This window comes from Rhea americana, unplaced genomic scaffold (genome assembly GCF_003343005.1).
Source record: "Rhea americana isolate MKP2758 unplaced genomic scaffold, rheAme1 scaffold_55, whole genome shotgun sequence".
NCBI classification, from domain to species: Eukaryota; Metazoa; Chordata; class Aves; order Rheiformes; family Rheidae; genus Rhea; species Rhea americana.
Window position 1 is genome coordinate 4,258,784 of NW_028186701.1, and position 25,069 is coordinate 4,283,852.

Here is a 25,069-nt window from a genome sequence, read left to right on the forward strand (position 1 = left end):
CATCTAGGCCACCTCCCCTGCTCAAGTAGGCTCACCTAGAGCATGTTGGACAGGATTGTGTCCAAGATGGCTTTTGAATATCTCCAAGGAAAGAGAATCCACAACCTCTCTAGGCAATCTGTTCCAGGGCTCTGTTACCCTCACAGTAAARAAAATTTTCCTCACGTCAGACAGAACTGCCTGTGTTTCAGTTTGTTGCCATTGCTTCTCGTCCTATCACTCAGCACCACTGAAAAGAGTCTGGCTCCATCCACTCAACATCCTCCCTTCAGATACTTATACACATTGATAAGACCCCCCCCYCAKCCTTCTCYAGGCTGAACRGTCCCAGCTCTCTCAGGATTTCTTCATATGAGAGATGCTGCAGATGTTTCATCATCTAGTAGCCCTTTGCTGGACTCTGTCCAGTAGTTCCATGTCTCTCTTGTACTGGGGAACCCAGAATTGRACAGAGCTCTCCAGATGTGGCCTCACTAGGGCTGAATAGAGGGGCAGGATCACCTCCCTCAACCTGCTGGCAATGCTCTTCCTAATGCACCCCAGGTTGGCCTTCTTAGTCCCAAGGGCACATTGCTGGATCATGGTCAACTTTTGATCCACCAGGACTCCCAGGTCCTCTGCAGAGCTGCTTTCCAGCAGGTCAGCCCCCAGCCTGTACTGGTGCCTAGGGTTATTTCTCCCCAGGTGCAGGACTCTGCACTTGCCCTTGTTGAACTTCATGAGGTTCCTCTCTGCCCAGCTCTCCAGCCTGGCCAGGTCTCTCTGAATGGCAGCACAGCCCTCAGGYRTATCTACCACTYCTCCCAGTTTGGTATCATCAGCAGACTTGTTSAGGAGGCACTCTTCCCTTTATCCGTGTCATTGATAAAGAAGTTGAACAAGACTGGCCCCCRTACTGACCTGAGTGGAACTTCACTAGCTACAGGCCTCCAGCTAGACTCTGCACTGCTGATGACAACCCTCCAAGCTCTGCCAYTCAGCCAGTTCTCAATCCACCTGACTAATATAACTCTTAAAATCAGATCAATTTAGGAAAGACAGCTGAAAAGGTGTAAATTATTTTTACCCATCTGCAATATATATGGGCTAATGCCTGCACCTTAAATCTGCAGCAAAATTTTTTTATTGTGAAACATTTTGAGCTCACAAGCTTGACTGAATGGAAATTATTTTAAATGAGGCTTTTATTTGTTTTATACAAGGCCTTTTCTTCCCTATTCTCATTCTTCCTCAGCATGTGTTAATTTTTTATGTGGAAAAACTGTTAGATATTTACAGTACTAGAGGTGTGATGTACTTATCAAGTCAAGCAATAAATTTTTTGYCCCTTTCTATTAGAAAAATTCAGTTCACAGTTTGTATAGTATTAGGTTTTTCTCCTATTTTATCTGTGTCTAGCAGGCTTGCACCAGCCTGTCAGTGTTTTAGGCATGTTTAAACATATTGAATGTATTTGCTAAGTGGCATCAGCAGGAGTTTCTACACATTGTGCCTTGGCTTATGATTGTAAGAATGTTCTTTTATACTCTGTCTAAATAATAAATCTAAAAAATGCAWAATATATAAATGTAAAACATTGTTGTGGTCTACCAGGCATAAGAAACAAAAATATATTGATATATTTTTTAAAAAACAAGGTTAAAATACTATGCTGAGATTTCTATTGAGCTAAACACATTATAATGGAGTATTAGACTTTTAAATATACTATTAATATACAGGGGAAATACAGTCTAGATATCATCATGGTTCTTTTGGAAAAGCAAGTAATTGTGCAGGTATTTGTAATTAAGCAAGAACAAACTTTGCAGCTGCTAGTTCAATTCATATTCCTGGAATCAAGCTGTAAACAAATGCTTGTATTTTTGTTTTAGAGGGTGGATGAGGTTCAGTAGGCTTTCATTGGTCTAAAAGAAGAAACATCTGTTGTGGCCATAAAAAACTTGATGATCAAGTTTACCATATCCCACATTAGCAACATTAGGCATTTAGGTTGAAATCCAGATCTGGCTGAACTCAGTCTCTCTTTGACTCAACAGTTAAGATCTCAGYCTTTATCCAAAGACTGTGAACCTGTATGCAAAAAGACAAATTAAAAGCCATGCTTAGAGCCCAGATACATTCATTTAGAACACAGCTTTGGCTATTTAAGATGTTACTGTTCCCAGTTGTTTGTAACTGCCAAAGATATCTGCCCTAGTTCTGGTGGCAGACAGAAAAACACAAATGTCTCTGAGCTGTTTCAGTGCCAAGTCCAACAGCTTACCTTAAGCTAGCCCTGACTGGCATTTTGTGCTTTAAATCACTGGACTTTACCCAGAAGCAGCTTAGAAATATCTGTAATTTCATTCTRATAACTCTGCTGTTTGGTTTGTACCTCTGGGCAGTAATATTTTAAACCAACACAGTTATTTCTAAAACACTCACTTTCATGCACCATTAACCACAAAGACCCAGGTATAAGCTTTAAGAGCTTTAGACTGGATTAACAAAACAGTGCTTTTGTATCTGGTGCAAATTTTCGTTTGCACTCGCAAAGCAGCAAGAGTGCAGACAATAGTTAATTGTATTCTGTATTCTGTATTTTTGCAATTTTTCTTTTCTGTCTGGAGTGTGATTTTTTTAACAAGAAACATCAGTAAACTTCAAGAACAGTTCACGAATTGGCTGAGTTAAATATTGCCAATTTGGGCAGGCAGCTGTTTAACAGACAGGGCTAGATAGACTCATATTTCTTTCCTTGTTTTTYCTCTCTGAAAAGTTACGCAAAACTTACCAAGTATTTGGGGCTCTACAAAGTTTGCACAGCAGAATGTGAACAAGGAGAGAATTAAATCTCTGGTATTACTGAAATCCAATACTTTTATCATGCAAAACTTACTGATTGCTTATTCCCTCTTCTATACTCAAACTTCTTTAGCTTTGTAAAAGCAAGAAAAATGGCAAATGTCAGAGATCCTACCTTGGACAAAATCACCTTGAACCCCTCCTTCTGCTCCAATTAAAAATCCTACATCAAACATACCGTTTTATTTCTTCATTATTAAATTTACATATTTATTTTAATCTGTAATGTGGTCAGGTATTTCACATTATTCTATAGGTCATGTGTTACATTTCTTTCCTGTCTGTAGTAGCAGCATTATGCTCATATTGTCAAAACTTCAAAAGGTTTGTGAACAAAACAGCCTGATCCATGTATATGTGTATGTATTTGATACTAAAACAGTTCCATTACTGACTCTATGCTCCTTTATTTGTTWTATTAGAAGCTTTGTTATTTGATTACTTCTTAAATACCTAGTTTATTTCAACCTGCAAAAGGCAGATTTTGCTTTTTAAAACCAGATAAATCCAGTGATTTATTTTGTAACATGAGTCATTAGTTGTTCTATAAACGCAAATAGTCCAGAGGTGAAGGAACAAGTGATCATAAGATCCAAATGGCTTGGGTATGTATTGCTGCCAAATCCTTTCTAACATGAACTACAGTCTGAGAAACAAACTACTTCACCCTAAAGAAGGATAAGAGCTTGCACATGAACAGTTGCTGCTGGCTTTCCTGTTGTAAATTCACCTGCCTACTCAGCGATTTATTTGTGTTGTGGACAACACAGTGGGCTATCACACAGAAAACAGACTGATGGTGGCCAAAATGGTCAAAAATTACAGGCATTTCCACTTCTTCATTAACTTCCTCACACTTCCTGTAAAAGAGACTGTTAATTCAGTCTCCAGGAGACTAAGTATTTTCCCTCTTAAATCTCTATACAGCTAAAAAGAAAATAAAATATGGTTAAACACATCACCACACATTTAATTGCTCTTCTTTCTTCTCCTCTGTGAATTTTAAGGGTGGATAATCATATTTTTTAATATTTGTGACAATGCAAAGATAAGTGAAAAATGAAATCTAGACTGTGCTGAACTTTTCAAAGTAGTGAAGAAAGGTCTGATCTTTGTTGATATTAAAATACACCTTTATTAATGTATGTATGCCACTAGTTATTTACAACAAGGTCCTTTTCTATTGGAAATTAAGTCTAATTCTGCTATTGACTCTAACAGGAGCCAGCACTTCTAGTCCTTTGAAAAGGGAAAAATTATTTTGCAGCTCTTACAGATTTTTATTTTTAATCCATTGACTATTGGAAGTATTACAGCTATTTTGCTCATGAAAAGTATCTATTTATGGGTTTAAAAAAGAGAAAATGATTGATCTATCAAAATGTTCAACGTACAATCTTCTATTTTTAATTTCAGTTTAAATACAAATGGAGATTTTTATCTCAGGGATTATCAAMATTTTATGTGAAAGCCTCTAGTTTATCTCCATATTAGTATATTGTTTTGCAGATAAACAGCAAAATTATGATATGATACATTAAAATATGATACAATTCACAGAAATTTGATTATTTCTTTTAGGCATCACAGTATTACTATTAAGTGATARTGGATTTAGTGGTACTAAGCGGTTATTGAAACAGGAAACCAGTGGCTTATTTTGTCTAATTGCAAATCCCTTTTACCCCCAAAGCTTTCTTGTTAGTTTTTTAAACCTGAGGTATGATAAACTGTATCATCATAAAAATACTTGTGTTAAGGCTTGACATTTTCCATAGTATCTTGGGAGATTACATGAAAATAGAGTCATTATTTTTGCTCTTATTACTGAGCAGATTTGCTACTAATCATGCAAATACATATACAACAAGCTTAATGAGTGTTCATTAATAAAGATTATTTGGTTAAATTACTCATTTAAAAATAAATATTTGCATAACCAAACTTCATCTATTCACAGTGGAAATATAGAAAGCCAAATAACACTTTTGCCATTACAACACACAACACTTTYTTAGTGTTTACTTAATTTACATGATCTCACAAGCTTAAATAAGCACTTACAGAATACATTTCTGCACAGTGTGTACACTCCTGGGCTTACTGCAGAGAAGTAGTAGTTTACAGATACAGTAAATCCTGTAGACTTTTTTGTATTGTTTTTCTGGAAAAAATAACCATACTAATAACATGGGGAAAATATACCTATCTGCAGGATTATTAAGAAAATCATATTCCTGGTTTCCATTACTATGAACACGGCCATAGCTGTCCTTGTGTATATGAATAACTTGTGAGAGTGCAGTTTGATTTTTTCAGGTCAGTGTAGCACACACATGTATAACCTTTGGAAGAATTTTAGTGTTATTTGAACATGTGCAGTCATTACGTTGGTTTGTGAGATGAAACAAGTATGTATATTTTTAAAATCTAAGGAAACTATTACATCCAGTATATCCAGAAATCCATGAAAGACTATGGAAAACTGCAAGCAGTTGTGATCCAATTGTATTACTGAAATAGCTAGGCCAATCCATATCGGTTTCAGCTAATGGTGCGGATGGTTTCTAGATGAAGTCATGCATTGCCTAATGACATCTGGTAAATTTAGATAATGTGTTCTAGTTGTTTCTAGTCCAAGAGAGCATGACSTGTAGTTACTCTAGCCTGTTAATTATTTCCTACCCTTAACCTATTTCTTTTGTTTTTAAACACATCCTAGAGACTGAGTTGCAATTTCTTCACGTACAGCGTAACCTTATTACCTTGCCACAGTTTATTAAAAATCTCAGATCTAGCTTGTGCATTTACATTTTATACAGGTCTGATTCTCCCTTTACTGTCCCTAATCTTGTCATAAAACAGGAGACAGCGATGGCTCAACATTAACAGGTGGAAGATATGTATGCATTACACAGCAGCAAATAGTTAGTAGCAAGATGGCCAGAACCCAGTTCCTGTAATTAAAATGTTCCTTTCCCACATTCTCATGCACAATGTTTATACACCAACAGGTATTCACATGCTCTGTAGTATATTTTATGTATGCTTTGTATTACATGCATGTGACACCCCCTCCCACATTCACACACCTTATCATCCTGCTTATATTATCACACAGCAGAGTTGTTCCCAAGGTACTTGTTAGGACTTGTGTGTGGTGTCAGTGATGTGTCCCCTATCCACCCATACAGAGAGGAGCTTTTCTAGAAATCTATTTATGGATAACTTCAAATCAAGAGTACTATTAAAAAGAAATCATCCTTGCAGTGTAGGGGTAATCCATACTGAACAGACCCATGGGAGGGAGCTGAGGGTACTGTGAAAGGAAGCTAGAGACACAACATTCAATATGAAACATTCCTTATTTCACACACACACCATCAGGTAACGAGAGAAGCAATTTTATCTGAAGCCTGACAAAACCCACTATATAGCCATCTGGCATTGATTACTTCCCTTAGCCTTGGCCAGGGCTGTTGGAGAAGAGGAAAGTAGAAGGATAGAGTACATCACTGATGTGCCCAGGACACACTGTAAACAGAAAAGTCAGGCCTTTTGTGTTGCATTCCCTCCCCACTGAATTGTACTCACCCTACAGTGTATAGCTTTATGCACTCAGTTCCTAAAATCATTATCCAAACAAACCCTGCCAATTAGTGGTTTGAATACATACAATAGCTAGATAGGGCAAAAAGGAATGAAATATGTATGTATTATACACACACACACACACACACACAATTTTTATATATATATATATATATATATAAACTGCAGGATACCATAGGGAATCTAGAGTACTCTACAGCTCTTGTGTCAACAGATGGCATAGAGTGACCTAGTTTGGCAGGAAAAAGAGGGGCACTGACTGCCTGTACAGGGAAGCTGAGACGACTGCAGAGCTCAGGCACTGACAATGGAATATCTCTGTTGCCAGCCGACTGGCAGCAGGAACATCATTAGTATGTGTTTGGCTGTCCTCTCGTCTATGCAGTATGTGCTGCTAATATTAATATCAGKTCCTAGCAGCAGGTGCCTGTATCATAAGACTCTCTACCATGATTACTTTGCAGGTTGGTGGGAAGTCCAAGGTCTGAGTGACTCAAGACAGCAAAGTTAAATTTTCCAACCCTACCAATGTCTTTTCTGGAGTCAAGCTGGTACTTGACTTTTTACTTTTAACAGACCCTTAACAAGAAGTGAAGTATTTCATTCTCTGAGGAAAAAAAAATATCCAGTACTTTCACAAACATACATATAAAAATGTCAGATTTTTCCATTCACCTCTTACAGTTGCTTTAGAGTACATAGCATCTATTAGTACTRGTAATTTTAATGAGTTAATCTCTAAATTTGTTTATTCCTATAATATAAATTATAGGAATTTTGATTATATTAATATAAATTATATTATAATATATATTATAGTACCAATTATATTATTCTTATAATATCAATTATAATATCAATATAGTCCTCACTCTCCCCTCATACCAACAGTCTTTGTAAATTCCACCTATTTTAAATATAGTATCTGACCTTTCCCAGAGCTYTCCTTAAACAAAGTGCATACTAATCCTTACAGATTTCTGTATGTATAAAGCAAAGTTAAACTTTGACAAAATTTAAAACTGTGAACTAGAATGTACAAGTACCTCAGTACTTTGCTGCATTCTGCTTGTTGAGTAACATGGCTGTGAAATTCACAGGGATAGCAGGTATTTGCTTGATTTGATGGACAGCTAATGCAAAGCTGCTATATGACACCTCGCAAATGGAACAAGTTATCTTAAGCCTGCTGAGTGTCCTGTTTGTAAGAACAATATAAGAAATTAATTATCCAGTATGGATCATTTAATTTCTCTCATCTGTTCAAGCTTTTGCAGTTCAAATCTATACAGACAGATATAAACAAGGTTCCCTTGCCCTAGCCAGATTTATTTGGCATTCAGTTATGACTACGGTATGTATACTTGGCTGCTTGTATTATAAAGATTTGCTTTCTTCCACACTGGAACGAACAYCCTGAAGGGACTATAGCCTAAATACCCATTTGTATTTAGATGACAATTAAAACACTTTACACAAGATCCATCATGAACTTTAATCCTTCCTACTCATTCTTAAACAATGTTAGGAATGAAACAARGGTCTGAAAACCTTTTACAAACCAKTAAGAGTATGGGAAAATTTTAAAAATCTGTCAGGGAGAAACATATGACAGGAAGAGGTTAAAGGAACTCAGTCATCCAACTCCTTTCCACGATCCATATTAGAAAATCAGATTTAGTCTGAAGTTACCTGGTTTGACCCAATAGCTGACCCTGTTGAGAGCAGGARGTTGGCCTGGAGACCTCCTGATGTGCCTTTCCACTTGAATTATCCTATACCTATTATTAGGTATTTGGAACTACTATTTGCATTAGACTAAATTATGGAAAGCCTGAGCAACATGATTTTTCTTGAGTATCCAAAGCGATATCTGAACCTGCAAACATTCCATGTGTGGATGAAGACCAACTAATAGACACACAGCTCTTCTCATAGCTGGGGTATTCAGTATCCACAAAAACATTTCAGCTGTCCCATCTTGGAGCTACATGCCTGCCTCGAAGGAGGAGGCCTTGCACCTATGCCAATATTAATGGAAAATAAATCTTCTTAGAGTAACTCATAGATCTTAAGTAGACTTCCTCAAAATTTATGGCTCATTTCCTAAGTGGCTATTAACTCTCTGTCTTCTTCTCTTTCTACAGACATCTGACCATCAGCTACTATGCTGGGGAGCCGCAGCAGCACTGCTGCTGTGCTACACGGTGTATGGGCTTTCCCATCAGGCAGGCCATGAATCCTCATGGCTCTCTCATGTGGCAGTGCTGCTGCCCTCTCCCTGGCCACAGAGGAGTAGAAATTGTGAAGAGTTCACAAATACATGTGGCAGTGAGCCTGCAACACCTGACATGTTTCCTTCTGCCTTGATGTGTCGCACGGATGGTCCTTTTTTGTGTTGTGCATGTGAGTGTATACCACTTTGAGGTGATGGTGGAGGAAAAGCTCACCCTTCTTACAGGGCAGGTCTTACAGGTCCATACAGTTATTGCCAATGATGTTCATCTCCTTCATACCCCTTGTGGGATCCAAACTATAGTTCCTTCTTTATGGCAATGAAAATGATGAAGGTGCACATACAGTTTATGAAGAAATTAGTCATAACTCCATGGTTAACATGCACACATGGATCTTTAGTAAGGTCCTGAGTGTGCAGACATGTTCAATATGTGCTTAATTTTGTTACTATGAATTGTCACATCAGTAAGCCTGCTCACTAGCAGAAAAAAATAAGCATTTGTGAAAGGTCTTAGGCTTTACGATGATGTTTTCTGAGATCAAATAGGTGTGCTGTGTGGTTTTTGCACTTTCTTTCAGAAGTGCCTTTGAATACCCTTTCTTGGGTATTCCAGATGTCTCACTGTCTGGAGAGGCGATCCAGACCCCCATTAAGCTTAGACAGATAAAAGTTGAACAAATTTTTCTTCAGACAGATTCAGAAAAACAGTGTTATGATGTAGGTACATTTTTAAAGTGATTCCCACAATCCCCAATTCCTTGGCAAAAAATATGCATTTTTTTGTAAAAATATCTGCCTTCATTTAGGAGATTTCCAAATGCGGTGTAGATGAGCCATTTTCTTAATTGCACCTATACTAGCACTTGCTTGGATGGGTGTCCTTATTCACTGGTTGAGTAACACCTACATGCAGATAGGAGCTGCTACCTGTGTGCTACCTGTGAGTGGAGACAGGCTTGATTCGGGGGGGCAGGGGGGTAGTGCTTGCATAGAGACAGTTACAGCTTGTCAGCTGGAGGATTGAGGCAGATAGGTGCGCGGATGTGGTAGCGCTTGGTTCAGGAGATTAGGAGACAGACCTGGACATGTAGTGGAGCTCCCAGTGTGAGAGGCACGTGATGGGAAGGAGGCAGACAGTGAAAAAAGATAGGCTCAAATTTTTTGGTTTGGCACAAAACCAGTATTAATTGCCACTTTTTTTTTCATACATGAAAGAATTACATTTCAGGTTAATTTTTTATGATTTATGATTATTTTAAAATAATATATTCAGTGAGACTTTTTTTCTCAATATCATGTGCCATTTGAGGACTGAACATATGTCGAATAAAGTTTTAAATTACATATTTTAGTTGTGGTCTCAGATCTGTGAATGGCAGGATATATTTACTCATATGATCATTTAGATGTAGTAATAGATCTACTGTCCTGCTTCATTAACTAAACAAACAGCTTTGAGTGTCGTAGATGCCAGAGTCAATTAGGATATGAACTTTCTGAGCGATCACTTGTTAGAGACTGTAACGTATGTTATTCTAATCAAATGTTAAACTTGCTATACTTTGAAGTGATTTAGTACATAATTAAAAATGCGTAAGAACAGAATGGGATGAGCAGTGAAGGGCTGCACCAATAGCCATTGATTTAGGTAGTCATCCTTGCAGAGACTGATGATGTTGAGAATTGTTTACCACCACAGGTATTTTAGCTGAGTCACATTTTTCCTAAGCTGCCTAAATTTCAGCATATAACCATATAGAGCATGTAAAGCGTAAAATAAAATGAGACTCTGTTGGGAAATTTTAGATACTCTTGGAAGAGGCAACTTTGAGTTTTTTTTGTATTCAGACTTTAGGCATTTGGTACCTCTGGTATCCGATTGTGAGACTCCATAAAAGAACTATATCTAGCTCTTTGGCTAGAAGGATGTTTCCGCTGCTGTCTGTATAGAGCCACTCCTGCCACTCCCCACCTGCAGCCATCTCAATTCCTGCACTGTTGCTGCAGAGTGCACACAGCTCTGCTGAAATCATGCCCCCAGGACAGTTAATGCTTTTCTTTTTTTCCCTTTCTTTCCAGTTTATTACATTAATTATACAAGATCGTCAGGGTATTCACCCAGTTATCTTCAGCATTATGTTATGGCTCACATCCTGCAGGGGTACACATCTTGATTGACTCTAATTCATGAGWTAAATGACCACGCAAATATCTTTGAGATTTACATTGTATCCCACTTCAGTTTGTGATGCATTTTCTTCACAGATGAGCAAAGGCAGAAAATTCTTACCGTAGGTGAGCAGTCTTCAGCTGCCTACTTTCAGAGATAACAAAGTCACTATACAGCATGGTCTTCTGCAAAGAAACCTAAAAAAATCAGCACTGTCCAAGTCACCTCTTGATATTCAGCCAGAAATTAGTGCCCCTATTTCCTGCTCCCTCTTCCCTGCCTCAGAAAATATTCCAACACTTAGCAGAACACATTTTACTCAGCATTGCCTCTCTGGCCCTCTGATGTTCTGCTTCTGCATTGCCATTACCACTGACTCTTTTGTACTCCATTAAAATCAAGACTGGTTAACAACCCAAGAAACATAGGAGCTTCCAGAGCTTCTTTCAACCATGTTTAGGACAAGAGGAAGAATAAAAAGAAACTTGGAGGTCTCCAGAAGAATTCTAACTAGAAAAGAAAAGAGAAAAAAAACATGTATTTTTTTTCTCTTTCAATGGTACATCATATGGAGAATATAATAAGAACAGTTAAGACTAAGAATTAATAACATTGTCCAAATAGTATTTGTCTACAGCTTCTCTGTAACTATGCAAAGAACAACTGCTTCACCTTCTGCTGCTTCAGATGCATCTTGCTCAAAGATACAGAGGGACTCTTGTCCACATCAGCATGACCTATCTAATTCCATGTAAAGAACTCTAAAAATGATAGCTCAAAACAAACCATGGTGTGAAGAGTTACCTTCCTGAGATAAAGCCTATCCAGTCTTGGAAGAGCTCTTAAAACAGGGCTCAAGCAACATCATTTCTGAAAGTTCATTCTCCCCACACTGGACAGTGTAAATCTATGCTAGATTTGCATTCTCTAGGTAGATATTAGTAGGTACTGATACATTTTCCACTGCTGGAGGAATCCCTTTTTTATGGGCTTTAAATCTGGTTGTAATGATGCTAATCTGGTTTTTGTATGAATCCCTCATTTAGGTATCTTTAAAATATTTCCCAGAGTAAGATGGTATCTTTTCTAATAGGCTCTGCAAGCTCGGTTCCCTAAAATGCATTTCATCTCATTCAGTAGTATAAGGGATTAAATCATTAATGAGGCTTTATTCAGTTTCAGAGCTAAGATGGCCTTAGATTTGCATTTATTTCATGTCTCCTTTGCTTTTATTCTGTGCTCATACAGAATATTCAGCTTCAATACAAGACATTAAAGAACTCCTATGATTCAACTGAGAACAAAGGTCTAGATTCACAAAAATGCAGCAGAATCTAATTTATTCTGGGGAGATTGTATCAGTAATATAATCTCATAAATGTTTTCTTATATTTATTTAGCTGATAATAGCACCTACTCACAAGATTTTTTTTTATTCCTCATGGGACTAATTTAGAAGCACAAATCCAGAGCTATCAGATCCCAGAGTCTGAATGCAAAGAAACTATTCTTCAGTATGAGAAATGGTGGTGTGTTCTAAAACTGTTATGAGACCAAGCTATTTTAAAATTTGCAATAGATTTCAAAATTGAAAGCAATAAATATGAGCAGTTTAGAGAATGCAGAAAATAGCTCAAGGATGCTGTCTAAGATGTAATTTCTATAATAGCAAATACTGTTGTTTTATTGAAGAAGTGCTGCAATAATATTGTAGCTGTTTTGCAGGTCATGATAAAGATGACATTTTTATAGCCAGTCTAAGTCCCATTCCAGATCACTTCAAGGATGTTTTACCTTAAAAAGCTGATCAAAGACAAGTTCACAGTCTAAGACATTAAAGAAAAGATCAAGATATGTGAAAAAAAGCAGAATCAAGCTCACAACAAAGGTCTTCTTGTTCAGGAATAAAATTAAGATCCATCAAAGCATTCTATTTTAATGGTGAGATCTCCATCCAAATTTTCCCAGAGATAAACTGACGTTCAAACTAAAGCACAATATAAGGACACATTACAACACCCAAATTCTCTCTTATGCTCTAGATCTCAGAGTTTCCATCATTGACCAGCATGACTGATGCCTGAGTTCATTTATTTCAAATGTTTACATTCTCAGGAGTACAGAACAAATACATAACAAAGTTGTTCAAGGCTGAATAACCTTATGAATATAAGTTAGGTATTTGCTGTCTTGAAATGAACACCATGAAGAATCTCACTGAGGTTTGGTATTTCTTTTGAAGAGGATATCCTCTTCTCAGAACTCTAAATTTGGCCTTGCACTGAAATTTTTCCACTAGCATGAGAAACGTTGGTCAGATCCTGCTGACAGTGATGCTACAAGAAATTATTAAATGAGTTTGATCTTGTGAGAAAGTAGAGTACAAGGAGGACTTCAGTTTCTGTTGTTCTGTCTCAAGGTGATGTTCAGCTGCCTATGACATTGAAGCAGTCCAGCATTCCAGCAAGTTAGGTGCATCAAGAACAGAGAAAAGGCTAAACTGTAGGTTCCTGCAAAACTAGAACCCTTTTTTATCTATGTAGAAAGTGTGTTTATATACAGTTTTGTTACATTAAAACTTGTTTTTGTCCAAATAGGCAACTTTCACATATGTATAAGTAATTTTAGAGGAGAGAAGGGGAAAAGCCTGTGTCATCTAAAGTCTTTGAATTTCATAGTAAAAATCTTGATTTTATTATAACTGTATTTTGAAATTGGATTGTGTTACAAGATAATGTTCTACACATTGGGAAAGGATTTGTCCCAATAGTGGATCTGAAATTTAACTTCACAGTTTTGACAAGTAAGATAATTACTGGAAAGACTAAAAGAACATTAGATTCTTCCTAAGTTGGACATTTTAAGGACACTGTGAAAAGCTGTTATAATTTACATTTTATTCTATGTAAAGGAGAATTTTCATGTGTGATAATGTAGGGGTTTTAGTTAAAATGTATTGATCAAGATGGTGTTGTTTAAATGGTATGGGCACAGTCCAAGAATACAAATTGATTAGTTTAACTTCATATAGAGTTAGACAATTTGTTAAAAATAACTTGATTTCAATACTTAAGGTGTTTTATTTTTAAAAAATGACTTTTTATTTTCTCCATAAATATTTTTGCTGAATGAGTCATAGATTTCTTTATGACTTTTAGATTGTCTATATATTTTATGTACATTTATGTAGCAGTTGATCTTTTTAAAAACAAGTTTGTCACTTAATGGTCATCTAGTCTATGGAATTTTACTGCTGCAAAATAATCAAAGCTAAAATCCAGCAGGTCTGAAAAGAATTATGATTTTCCATTTTTATGAATCCCAGAATTAAGTAAATTTTTTGCAATAAATATAAAAAGTTTGAAGGAGAGATGAAATCTGAAAGCACCAGATTTTCTAACAGTCTTTAAGAGCTTAGAGGAGATTTCTCAGGAGGCATATAATCTGGTATCTCCTCTTTTCTGTGACTATGTTAGTGCTGTTAATGATAGATAACAACCTAGATTAAGAGTGTGAGAATTCATACATAGAAACAGCTATTTATAATTTCCTCCAAACGTGTGAAAATAGTGATTTTGTTGCCATAAATGAAGGTGCTTTTTTCTGTTTGCTGACTGTAGGTAGAGGCTGAGGTTAGATATAGATGTCTAAATGTAAGGCACTTGAATTAGGGCAAATTCCACTGTATGTATTTGATGATAAAAATACAGACAGCATAAGGTAGAGAGCAACATGGTATGGTTTTATACTAGCTACTGTAATGTCTTCATAAATCCATAAGATCACAGTAGAAAATCTGTTTTTCTATATTTTTAAAACAACATGGACACAGTAATCAATATATCATAAGTTTGTGTTTTATATAACACTTCTTAATACTATCTGCTAAAAGTGCACTTTTTTAAAAAAAGAAATGGGAGGCTTCCTGTCTAAACTATTGCCTTATTCTAGGGGGTCAAGCATGAGCTAAAGAGAAATAAAAACATAAATCTTTTTTGACACCAGTACTTCTGAGTCACCAGGATCTCACAACACCTGTCCCTAGTGCAGCTACTAGCATTAGACAGGTATTACCAATATACCTCTGCTCAGTGTAGCAGCAGAGCTAAACTGGATAGCGAACTTTTAAGGGTGGTTGCATGTGCATGCTAACTACTGAAAGATAAATTCAAGGTTTCATTTAATCTGTTTATATTACTCACTTAAAATGAAGTTGCAGTTAGGCACTCACCAAGAATTACTGTGTGATGTTATCATCCAGCTGCCAAATAAAACATGGGTTCCGGGCAAATCTTTAATGAAGGATGATGGGCAGCTGCTCTGCACTACAGAGCATGAAAGAAGAAATGACTTATCACCTTTCAGGACCAACCCTGCGAAATGCCAGAAAGCCACTAGAGGGTACTCATGCCCGCATCTTACCAGACTTCCTACTGTACATTTGGTAGTACTCCTAGTTTCCATCAGGACATTTACTTGAAGTTACTCAAGGCTATATATGTATACTTACTAAATACACCTCCCATGGTTTTCCGTTCGCATATGCTAGTGTTCTTCTATATCTCCACCATTAGAACACTTCAGCAWTTTTTTCTATGCTTGTTTGTTTAAAATAAGACATGCACATGAAGCATTTCATCTTCTGAATTAGTAGTAGTGTAGTTATTTAACTATTTCTCTTTCATTTCCTTTTTTCTGTTCTTTTTCTCATCACTTCTTTGTCTAGGAGATGTCAATGCTCTTTGAAGATGAACCAAAACATAACTGAATGTGCTTCTGGTTACTAGTGGCTGGGTAAAACAGTGGCGAGAAAGAAAAAAATTAAGGAAGGGAGGAGGCTTTGCTAGATAACCCTAAAAGGTAAGATTAGCGGGCCTTGTGGTAACTGAAGATGACAGTATGGAGAAAGGTTTCCAATTGAGTTAAGAAACTCCTCCTTTTTTCTTAGTTGTTCTTGGTCATCATGTATCAGCTTTCTGCCCCTTCACCTTCTTCTGTATCTTTTCTCCAGTGGAAAAAGCACTGCCTTTCAGCCTCACATAGGGCTTAGCCCACATAGTTATCTCAAAAACATTAAAAATAAGCAAAATTCTAAGCAAATTGTGACTAAGCTGGCATTTAAATCAAGATTGCATTTAATATTTTTTGCCCTTCCCTCACGTCCTCCTACTGTATTCACATTGTATTTAAAATGTAGAGGATGGTTGTAGTAAAAATTAGACAAAGGTGCAACAAGAAGGTTGCAAGTAATCAGTTATAATATCAATACTGTTTAGCTCTTTGGAGTTGCTAGAGGGAAGGAGCAAAACAGGCTTTCCTGTCTGTTTAGAAGTTTCTATTTCATTTCAGGGTTACTCAACTCTGGACTTTGTCGTGTCATCGAGAGCGTAAGAAGAGCGTTAGTTCTGCCACAGTGAAGTGAAAGCCCGTTTCTGTTGAAAGGCTGGCTTCTCTGAACTCTCTAGAAATACGCTTAGATTGCCAATAAATTTGGTGTGCTTCAGGAGATTACAGAGGGCGATAACTACGTAATCCAGATGGGGTTCAGGTCCACCTGAATCAGGAGATCTTGCCTGACGTTTTCCTTCACCTCAACATTTCCTAAAGGTAGAAATTTTATTCCATCTGTTATTTGTTCATTCTTGTGTAGCAGCTGTGGCTCTTCAACACTTCAGTATTTATCCCAAACAGCGTATGGTAGTCACTGCTCCTTTGAAAAATAACGAGTGAAAATGAAAGCCATGAAAAGAGGAGTTCAGTGCACATACCTATTTGATAGGCGTAACTATTTGGTTGCATTTACTTCTGTAGACAAGATAAAGTGTTGCCATTTTGTCTTTATAGAAGTTAATTTACCTACTGCAAGAAGTCGTGTGACAACTGTTGAACTTGATCTCTAGTATTATCAATTTGAATCCTGCCTGCCCTTGGCCAAAATGGGGAGAAGAAAAAACAAACAAACAAAAAAAAACAAAATTAAAAACAGAAACAAGAAAACCCCTCTGCAGGTTCTTTGCTAAAACCTTTGGGATATTCGTTTTCATTTGTATGCAAAGGAAACATAATTTCAACACAGTAGTTGAATGAATGTTGAAAATATTTCTGATGAATCAAATACATGTAGATAGCTGAGTGGCAGAAAAGCAGCAGAATAATAAGGCACTAGGAGAGAACAGTCCCTCCGTTCAGTGAGGGAAGAAACACTATGATCTGTGATATATTAAGATTATGGATGGGGAAAAGCAAAAGAAATAGGTGGCATATGTCAAGAGGAATGTAACAAAGGGACGCGGCACTGAAAGCATCAACTTTAAGGCCAAAGGTGTGGAAAGCAGAAGGGTTTACCATTTGGTCTAACCAGTATCTGGCTTTTAGATGAATCCAGCTCCCCTACCCTGTATATGTATAAGGATTTCTCTTGAAAGGGTCAAAACCCTTCCCTTTGGAAGTCAGTTGTGATAGCTGTCATGCTGAAAGTATGGGGACTAAAAGGCTTTTACTCATGTATGACAGATGATATGAAAACATACTAAAGCAAACAGAATTGTATTTGTCATCTACTTTATGGGAAGGTGGATGACTAATTAACTAAACTGCCATACAGGTAAGTAAGTTTAAAGACCCTTTCCCTCCAAGAGAAGTCCTTTATCATTAAATTGGTAGAGGATGCTGAAAAATGAAGGGTGAAAAATAATACCAAACAACACCAGAGTTATCACCCTACAGCTGTGAACACACATTGCAGGGTTTTGGATCTGTAGATGTTGGTGAGGAAAAAAGGTATGCTTGGTTCATATGTGGCCTGTATAGCTGTATAATACTTTATTGCTTTTGTCCTAATATACATAACTTGGTGCTTTGTGAAAGGCACTTATTAACTCCACCATTGTAGCTGGGAAAAGGCAGCTCTTGTAGGTGCTGAACTTATCTTGTACCTAGCAATGAATTTAAAAAGGAATATGACCCATAAGATCCTGTAAAATAGGGGTGAAAGCTCTTACTTTAAATAATGTAAGACACAAACAGATCAGAAACATACAGTTAACCACTGAACGATTACTGAACATGTGAAATGACACCATCCTATATGTGGAAGGCTGAGAAGAGGAATTTTGGACACATAGAGCAGGCATGTAGTATATATGATAAACAGAAGACCTTGCCTGGCAAATTAGATGAAAGGCAAAATTAATGTGCCTCAGAGCTAGTATTTGCAAACTGCACTTATCTTCCTGGAATGACCTCATTCTGTTGAGATAGCACATGGACCTCTCAGACCATCTGATCTTTGTGAAAATAATCCTTCAAATATGTTTGTTTGACTTTGTAAGTTGGGTTTGGCAGAAGATATCTGTGTGGACCTGCCAGTCAGCACCATTTCTTATCAAGTAGGGCATGCTATGGTTATTGAACCTCGCCTTCGTGCTTGCCAGGTCAATTCAAATCATGTTGATAGGAAAAAATTGAAAATAAATATTGCATCTTTAAAAAATCTGTACTTTAGAAAAAATACATTCTCCTTTGGAAGAAATGTACTCTCATACAGCAGATAAATGTGGTGCACTCTCAGATTGACTAATTTTTAGAGGAAATAGATTATATATGTAAACATCTGCAGGGAAGTGAAGGAAATTGAAAACTATGAAATGAGTTTAGGCAGGAAATACAAGAAAAGAGAAACTTGCAGGTGCAGTGAAGAGTAAAAGAAAACAGATAGTCAAGGAAGGTGATGGGAAGGTTCAAGGTTTTGAGAAGGAGTGATTGATGGTATAGAGAGGCTGGCTTGCTCATAACCTTCACATTCTGTACCCCTGTAGCATGATTATCTCCTTGGGAAAGACTAGGTCTCTCTCTGTTTTCCAGGATCTGTTAGAGCCTGAACATAATGCAAAGGTAAACTCAAAAACTACAAGGATACTGTGCACACAATGACAATAGGAGGGCAAGCCAAAATTTGGCGGAACCAAGCTGTTTAGAGGGGAATGGACAGAAAGAGATGAAGCGTGATGGAGAAAACCTGGCCAAAATGTGGTCCAGTGTGGAAGAGCAGAGCGGGCACAGAGCCTCGCTCAGGGCACAGCACAAGCTGCCCGCCTGACCAAGCAAGCCCGTAGGCCTCTAAGCTTGCTGCTGCCTGCAGTACATGCATGCAACAGTGGAGAGTAGCAGCCAACAAGTAGTAGGTTTTGACATATCATCAATCTTCCCACTGTTGGCTGTGAGGAGAGGAAAGAGAAAATGAACTAAGAATGACAGTGATGTGTATGTATTATATATTGTACCAAAGGGTCAAAAATAGAGGTGGAGAAAATGTAACAGTCATCTTTCACATGCAAATTACTGAATGTATTACATAATAAAATTGTCTACAACACAAAACCTAAACCTAGTCTGATTATCTCACTAGCCCTGTCAAAAAACATATATGCCAAACATTTCAAAGCAGAACATTACTTTCATTCCATTTTAGCATTCTGCACAGTGGGATGAGGTATACTTAAAAATCACATAGCAACCATGTATCCTAGTAAAAATGAAACTTGACTGGAGCTCCAGAAACTTGGGTTCTATACTTGGGCTTGTGAACGACCTGCTGAGTGATCTTAAACAAGCTAGTTCACATCTTTATGCCTGTTATTCCAACTATAAAACCAGAAGGATGCTATCACCCACATACATACATCAACTGTAAACTTACATGATAGCTCAGTAGTCTAAATATCTACCCGAYACAGCTCTTCCTGTTAAAATAACTAGGCAATCAAAATGAAAACATGAACCAAAAATCAACACTCTCTTTCCCTTTCCTTTAAATCATCACAAATGGAGGTTAAAAGTTGCATTTGTTGTTGTGTTTTGTGCCATGCTAGACCAACGAGTTCAGGGACACCACACTGAATAGCTGAGTCCTCACTTTGAGCTGTGAGCCAAAGTAACACAAACGCACACTGCTTTTCCAGGTAGTGCCCTCCCTTTCAAGAATATGGCATGTGATTGTTCTGTCAAAGAAYGCATCATCTTCTTGTTAGCAGCTGATCATTTTTTAAATTAATCTGCAAAACCATGAAAACCTGAGAGCAATTAGTACTTATACAGCATCTTGTGGTATCTAAAGCTGTGCTAGCCATTGAGAATGTCATGCTAGGAAATGCAGTTTCTGGTCATGAATAGTAAGTATTGATTAGACAAAGAAAAAATCAGCTACAGGACTTGTCAGTTCCTACTGTCTATCTCTAGATGGTCCCAGTCAAGAACTAGTAAAAAATTGCATTTCATCTCTTCATTCAAATCCCCTAAATATGCAGTAACGTCACACACTTCTGAAGATAATTTTTGCTAGAGCATCTTTCTTTCCCACATAATTCAATRGGGGTGTGTATGCTGCTTCTTTCTTATCTCTGGTTAGTTGACCTCACTCTTCAGTGCATTTTGTACCTGTCTCATCTGTTGTTTTTTCCTTGTTTATCACATCTAGTAGAAGATAAGAAAAATTATCAGCACTTTCTTTGGTGCTTACATACACAGCATGCCTTCTTTGACAAGGTCTATCAATTTAACTACTGCATAAACTGCTAAAATGACTGACCACAACTAGATGTGACATATAATTTCTGGATAATCTGATGATATGCCAAAAATAAAATTTACACAAGTTCCATGCCGTATATAACACAAATCACATATATCAAGCTATGTATCAAGTTTAGGTAAGAGAACACCTATTCCTTCTGGTAAAGTTATGTCACCAGGTAATAAAGAATGAAAGATTCTAATCGTAACAGAAAGGAAGAGGAAGGCCTGACTCTATAGCCTAACCCTTTATTGAATGTAGTTCTAGATGTTTTATCAAGGCCTAAAAACATCAATAAATTATATTTTGGTGGCATGGTCATTGCCCTCACCCTCTGTAAGAATATTTGTAAATTAAGCTTTATATACCTACCTGATGAAAGCTCATTCCTTCCTTAAAGGGACAAGTGATATCTCATAAAAACATCATCTTATCAAAACTTAATGCTTAAGAATCTTATGAACATGTACAGTATGTTACATGTGATCAGAGTTAGCACTCAGAGCACATAATTTGATGCAAGTCCCAAGGAGGGGGGAGGAAAGGAAGCCTGATAGCAACAAAGGTAATGAGTTGGGAAAAAAATGTTACCGTCTTTTAATTGGTGCCAAGCAACATAACTTACGGAAAATAGGTCCTGTCAAGATAGTTATCAAGATTCAGTAAGATCACAAGTTCAGCTGACAAAACTAACCACTGACTAAAGCTATGGAGGATGGACAGTGAGGTGGATTGAGAACTGGCTGAAAGGCAGAGATCAGAGGGTTGTCATCAGTGACACGGAGTCCAGTTGGAGGCCTGTGGCTAGTGGAGTCCCCCAGGGCTCACTACTGSGTCCCATCCTGTTCAACTTTTTCATCARTGACCTGGATGAGGGGACAGAGTGCCTCCTCAGCAAGTTTGCTGATGATCCCAAGCTRGGAGGAGTGGCTGACACACCTGAGGGCTGTGCTGCCATTCAGAGAGACCTGGACAGGCTGGAGAGCTGGGTGGAGAGGAACCTCMTGAGRTTCAACAAGGGCAAGTGCAGGGTCCTGCACCCAGGGAAAACTAACCCYAGGCAGCAGTACAAGCTGGGGGCTGACCTTCTGGAGAGCAGCTCTGCAGGGAAGGACCTGGGAGTGCTGGTGGACAACAAGTTGGTGGAGTCTCCTTCTCTGGAGATCTTCAAGGCCCGCCTGGATGTAACTCTGTCTACCATGCTCTAAGTGACTCTGCTGAGAAAAGAGGGGTTGGACTAGATGATCTCCAGAAGTCCCTTCTAACCTTACCGATTCTAAGATTCTAAATTGACCATGACCCAGCAATGTGCCCTTGTGGCCAAGAAGGCCAATGGTACCCTCTGTGCATTAGGAAGAGTGTTGCCAGCASGTTGAGGGAGGTGATCCTGCCCCTCTACTCAGCCCTGGGGAGGTCTCATCTCGAGCACTGTGTCCGGTTCTGGGCTGTCCAGTACAAGAGAGACATGGAGCTACTGGAGAGTCCAGCAGAGGGCTMCRAAGATGATCAGAGGGCTGGAGCATCTGCCCTATGAGGAAGGGCTGTGAGAGCTGGGCCTCTTCAGCCTGGGGAAGAGAAGCCTGAGGGGGGATCTTATCAACGTGTACAAGTACCTGAAGCGAGGGTGTCAAGCGGATGGGGAGAAACTCTTTTCAGTTGTCCCATGTGACAGGACAAGAGGTAATGGGACAATTTCCAGAGAAATTGAACCACAGGAAGCTCCGCCTGACCGTGAGGGGGAATTTCTTGCCTGTGAGAGTGATGGAGCACTGGCACAGATTGCCCAGAGAGCTTGTGGAGTCTCCTTCTCTGGAGATCTTCAAGGCCCGYCTGGATGCAACCCTGTCTAACATGCTCTAGGTGACCCTGCTGAGCAGGGAGGTTGAACTAGATGCATCTCCAGAGGTCCCTTCCAACCTTACTGATTCTGTGACTTTCCTTTGTGCCTGATGACACTTTGACAGCAGACTAGAACAAAACAACCCCTCCCCCCGTAGATCAATACGGCACATGCCAAATATATTAAAGCTGGAATCTAYGCTCAGAGAGACATTCTTAGCAAGATTGTACTGGAATTTCTCTTTGCCTCACACCTTCTATTACTAATTAAAAAAAAATGCTGATTCTTGCAGAGGACAAGCTAGGATATGCTGAATTCCACTGATTATTTAAATGTAAATACACTGATTATGCATGGACTATTGAAGCCATACATTTACTTCAAGCATGCAGGGTTACTCATTAAGTAGAATAGGTATATTTTGTAAGACAGTAAAACCTGAAGGTCTTCGGGATAGACCTAACATTTTGTATGAACTTTTAGTTTAGGCCATTAATTGCGTATGTTCTAATGAAATTAKAATGCAATTTCATAAGTATACTATAGCTCATTTTTGATAAACAGAAGACTGGAATTCTCCCTTTTCTCCACTAGGTTTTAAGCAGTCTCACTTCAGGGTGGTAATACTACCARTTCTCAGAAGTGGAATGAGGTAATTGCATACATCAGAATAGCAATGCATGTGGAATGACGGTTGCCCACTCAACTTCTATTGAGCACTGTTTGAAAGCATCATTCATGCTAAGCAACCAACTCTGCTAGGAATCTGGTGGCAGTTTTCTTCCTCAGTAGTCCTCTTGTATACTAGTGTGCAGARAATACATTTCCTCTGCGGATCCAAAAACTTAAATATGCTTTTCTGTATTTTCTGCTTTACACATTTTTTTAAATCACTGGATGATTAACCCCCCCCACAAATCCATACTATCTCCCCAGCCTATTAATCTACTGTCCAATTCCGTAAGAATTTTAGACTAGAAGAATGTGATTTCCAGGACAGCTTTCAGAAAGAAACAAATTTGGTGAAAAACACKAACTTTCCCCACGCCGTTCTTTGGTATCAACTAGCTTAATGATCACTAAATAGGAAAACAGCATTACAACAAAAATTTGAATGCTTAATTCATGAACTTCCTTGAAATCCGCATTTTCAAGAAACTAGAGTAGGGATTCTCAAAAAATATATGTAAAAAAAACCCCCCACCAGATTATGACAATCCTATGGGATTATTAATGAGCTATCAAACCTCTAAATTCTTCAGATAATTAAGGCCCAAGAGAAGGGCATAAAAATTTATCTTAGTTATGCTTTAGCAAAGGCAATCAAATGATTTACATCCAAACATYTGAATTAAGCCACAAGCAATTAAAAAAAAGAAAGAAAAAAGATAGAAAGAAAAACATAGAGACATGCTTAAGGGGAGGCCAAATTGTTTTTATTTAAATTTTTCATAACCAATTATATTTTTGGCAGAAAGCTCTGCTCTTTTCTTTTTTTCCCTCTAAAGAAATCAGCAGTGCTCAAGTTGATGGGCTGGAATTTTGCTCAAATTCCAGTTAATTTTACAGCAAACAGATGACCAGGAATTCCAGACACTGTTTCCAGAGCAGAGAGCAAAAATTCACATTTGCATCAAAATTCCATGTTTATACTTGATTGGGCCACAGAATGTAAAACTATTGTCAGTAGTGCATGAATAAACCATTCACATTTGATCTGGAACCTTAATATCAGAAAGCTGTACTCTCCTTTCAAAATTGTCATTACCTTGTGCAAATCAAGTCAAGTCTTCATGTATCAAGCCCACACTTAAAATTGTCCATATTTTATATACAAGACATCTACCATTCAGGCAGTGCAAAATACATCCTTTCATAACAAAACTAAAATGTACCTCTTGAAGTATGAACAAGAATATACACATAATACATGATGTACACTATTTACACAACCATAAAAAATATAATACAAGGGTTTTTGTATGTGATTGTAAGACTTGACAGTCTTTTGCAATTCATGTTGCAACAAGGCATGTTTAAGTTTCCTGGATGGACTTTTTTTTTTTGGGGGGGGGGGGCTACTATCTAGAGCTTGGAAACTATGCTTGAACTTTTAGGAGAGTTTTCAAATGGACTGCCATCAACTCCCTGTTTTGGTCAGAAGCTTCAGCAGTGCCACCCACCCAGTGGCTGGGAGGCTTTGGAAGGACACTAGGAGATGGTGGGTCACTAAATTTTGCCCCAGCATAATTCTCTTTTTGGCTTGCTTCAGTTAGRGTGATGGGTTTCCTGGACTTTGCATTTCTGAAGTTCTCTGTGTTTTTAAGTGGCTTTTTCTCCTGCTTCTGAATTATTTCAGGCGACACGGAATCTTGCCAAAAGTTCTCAATTTTTTTTGCAGAGGTGATCTTTGCTAGTGGCATATTACATTTACTCTTCTGTCTGTTAATCTTTGGTTGTTCACACAGATGTATACTGTGAACAGGCTGGCCGTGGGGGATGGCAGCCTTCTCGGCCTTTCCCATCTTGTTCTTTAAGAACTGCGGAGACAAAGAACTCACGTCAAGGCACGACCTCCCTCCTCAAGCGGGGCCTCCGGCAGCGCTACGGCGCAGGAGGGCCCGGGAGCCTCCGCCAGGGCTCGCACAGGCGTTCCCGGGACGCCCTTGGCCTGCCTCCCTCTCGAGGCACAGCAAAGCGACGCCGGCTCCCACCGCGACGGCCGCCGCTAGCTCCTCGCCGCTACCCCGCAACGCCGCCAGCCCCAAGGCGGGCCCGGGGCAGCGCACC

At 38.3% G+C, this 25,069-nt stretch overlaps 1 protein-coding gene across 1 annotated transcript in view; it reads right to left on the reverse strand.

The window, feature by feature from the left end:
- Nucleotides 1–23,693: 23,693 nt before the first annotated feature.
- Nucleotides 23,694–25,069, reverse strand: part of PNRC1 (proline rich nuclear receptor coactivator 1) — a 2,191-nt gene continuing 815 nt past the window's right edge. The window contains exon 2 of the mRNA XM_085318722.1: nt 23,694–24,819. Within this exon, the coding sequence (XP_085174848.1) occupies nt 24,379–24,819 (441 nt within the window). The 3' untranslated portion in view covers nt 23,694–24,378. The remainder of the gene's footprint in view (nt 24,820–25,069) is intronic.